The sequence below is a fragment of the Palaemon carinicauda genome, chromosome 13 (assembly GCF_036898095.1).
Source record: "Palaemon carinicauda isolate YSFRI2023 chromosome 13, ASM3689809v2, whole genome shotgun sequence".
In the NCBI taxonomy this organism is placed as follows: Eukaryota; Metazoa; Arthropoda; class Malacostraca; order Decapoda; family Palaemonidae; genus Palaemon; species Palaemon carinicauda.
This window is the reverse complement of record NC_090737.1, coordinates 102,180,526-102,183,025: the sequence shown is the minus strand read 5'-3', so window position 1 is coordinate 102,183,025 and position 2,500 is coordinate 102,180,526. Positions and strand designations below refer to the sequence as shown.

The 2,500-nt window shown below is 36.1% G+C and overlaps 1 protein-coding gene across 1 annotated transcript in view; it reads left to right on the top strand.

The window, feature by feature from the left end:
* LOC137652011 (uncharacterized) overlaps positions 1-2,500 on the top strand; it is a 12,216-nt gene that overhangs the window by 7,022 nt on the left and 2,694 nt on the right. Inside the window, exons 2-3 of the mRNA XM_068385221.1 lie at positions 1,416-1,639; positions 1,961-2,102. Of these exons, the coding sequence (XP_068241322.1) occupies positions 1,417-1,639; positions 1,961-2,102 (365 nt within the window). The 5' untranslated portion in view covers position 1,416. The remainder of the gene's footprint in view (positions 1-1,415; positions 1,640-1,960; positions 2,103-2,500) is intronic.

The following is a 2,500-nucleotide window of genomic DNA, read 5'->3' as shown; positions in this document are numbered from 1 at the left end:
TTTGCTAGTAGTCTCCGCCCTCCTTTCCTGCAACGACAAAGCCGAAAACAACAAAATGGTCTAATCATCATCTATGAGGCGCCAGTCGTAGCTGACGTAGTGTTTAGTACTCGAGCGAAAGCAGCAGAAGAGGTCATCAACATAACATCAATTGTTTAATGTTTCGTCTATTTGTGACAATATATACTGTATACATACAGAAATGTTGATCAGCTTGTGTGTCTGTTTATAAACAGATAAATGGATATACAGTTTCAGAGACAAATAGATACATGCATGCATACAGATACAGCAATATAGTGTATATATGTATAAACATATAAAATTTATATAAATATATGTATACATATATATGCATTTATTTATGGGTGTATGTATATATACATAGTTAAACATGCATATGAATAAATAAGAAATATATATATATATATATATATATATATATATATATATATATATATATATATATATATATATATATGTGTGTGTGTGTGTGTGTGTAAATATCTATTCTATTTACTAAGGCACTTCCCCTAATTTTGGGTGGTAGCCAACATAAAAAACAGGAACCAAAAGGGACTTTTCCTCTCTTCGTTCCTTCCAGCCTGACGAGGGATCTAGCCGAGTTTGGTTGGTACTGATAGGGTGCCTCAGCCCACCCTCCCCCGTTATCCAGCACACATGAAGTTTTACATGCTTAATCTGCTTAATCCCCTACTTCTGCTACTCACCAAGGGCGTAACTGAACTACGTCACAATCGCTCGCAATTCATTTCCATTTCTACTAGCACGCTCTCTTGCCTCTCTCACATCTATCCTCCTATCACCCAGAGCTTTCTTCACTCCATCCATCCACCCAAACCTTGGCCTTCCTCTTGTACTTCTCCCATTAACTCTTGTATTCATCACCTTCTTCAGCAGACAGACACTTTCCATTCTCTCTACATGGCTAAACCACCTTAACTCATTCATATCTACTATAGCTGCTTGATCATTTCTTAAACCTGTTCTCACCCTCACTACTTCGTTCTTAACCCTATCTAATCGAGGTACAGCAGCCATACTCCTCAGATACTTCATCTCAAACACATTTAATTTTTGCCTCTCTGTAACTTTCATTCCCCACAACTCCGACCCATATACAGTATATATATATATATATATATATATATATATATATATATATATATATATATATATATATATATATATATATATTCCATTTCCAAAAATGTTCAATTCTCACACTGTTGTGATATTTTCTCATCAAAGTAAGAGGAAAAGAGAAAAGAGAAAAAGCTCATACACCTCAGTCCGCCGCTACTTTACACTTTTTTTTACGACACTTCTGTACCAAATGATCTTCGATATTGAAATAATAAATAATTATTTTCATTCCAATTATTTATTTATAGAATGATGCACCCCCGTATTCAAATGATGAAGGTCATCACCTGGATTCTGGCGGTCAGCAGAGTGACTTATCTTGCCGCTTCGGAAGGGGGCTTTTACTATTACACCCAAAATGGGGAGTCATTCTGCCCCTCAGGGCCCTCACAACTGCAAGCAGGCAAAGCGTCAATTATCGGCTGCGCTTCTCTGTGTTTGCAGTATCAATGCCAAGGGTATTCGATACAAGGTTAGTTGGCTCTGTTTATTTTGGGTGATATCCATACAATCTATAGCGAGAGAGAGAGAGAGAGAGAGAGAGAGAGAGAGAGAGAGAGAGAGAGACCTACAAATGCTACCAAGTAAATAAGAAATGGTCTCCATTATCTATAGCCTCTTGTTAAGCATTGTTCTTGCTCTCTCGGTAATGAGTACATGACTCCTTGGTATTTCCCTGGTCAATATTGCAATGATTAAGATTTATGGGGTCTCGTTTTGAGGACCAATTCCATGCAAGCTTGGCAAAAATTATTTGTGTTCATTCTATTACGTCGTCTGTCATTATTTGCAGATGGTGAATGTACCGTATTGGGATCACTGACAACGCCGTCTGTTGGTGAGAAGATGATTACTTATCAGCGAGTCAGTTACTTGGCAAGTTTGGAAAATGCCGCTTTGGGAAAAGCAACTCAGAGTGTGGATTATTATACTGGGTAAATATTTGGAATTTTTGCAAGAGTGAAGATGAATTTACTATGATTGTAATGAGTATAAGTATATATTTTTCATAGTTTGATATGAAGTCTGGCGGTAAGACAAATTGAAATGAACCGCTTTTGGGAAAGCCTTCCTGTTCTAAGTATGAATTAAAGATGTTGGAGGATTAATGACTAGCGTCAAGTTATTACTTAGAATAATGATGAATATAAATATAGTACAAGATACTTTTCAAGGTAAGCATAAAGAGGTGATAAACCCATGTCAAGATTTTAAATTGCTGTATTTTCTAAAATTATATGCTAGTACAAAGTAGAACGCATATTAATTTGAGGAGTAACCAGAAGGAATTTTTCCTTTTAGAGAAAAAAATGATAATGACTACATGTGAAGA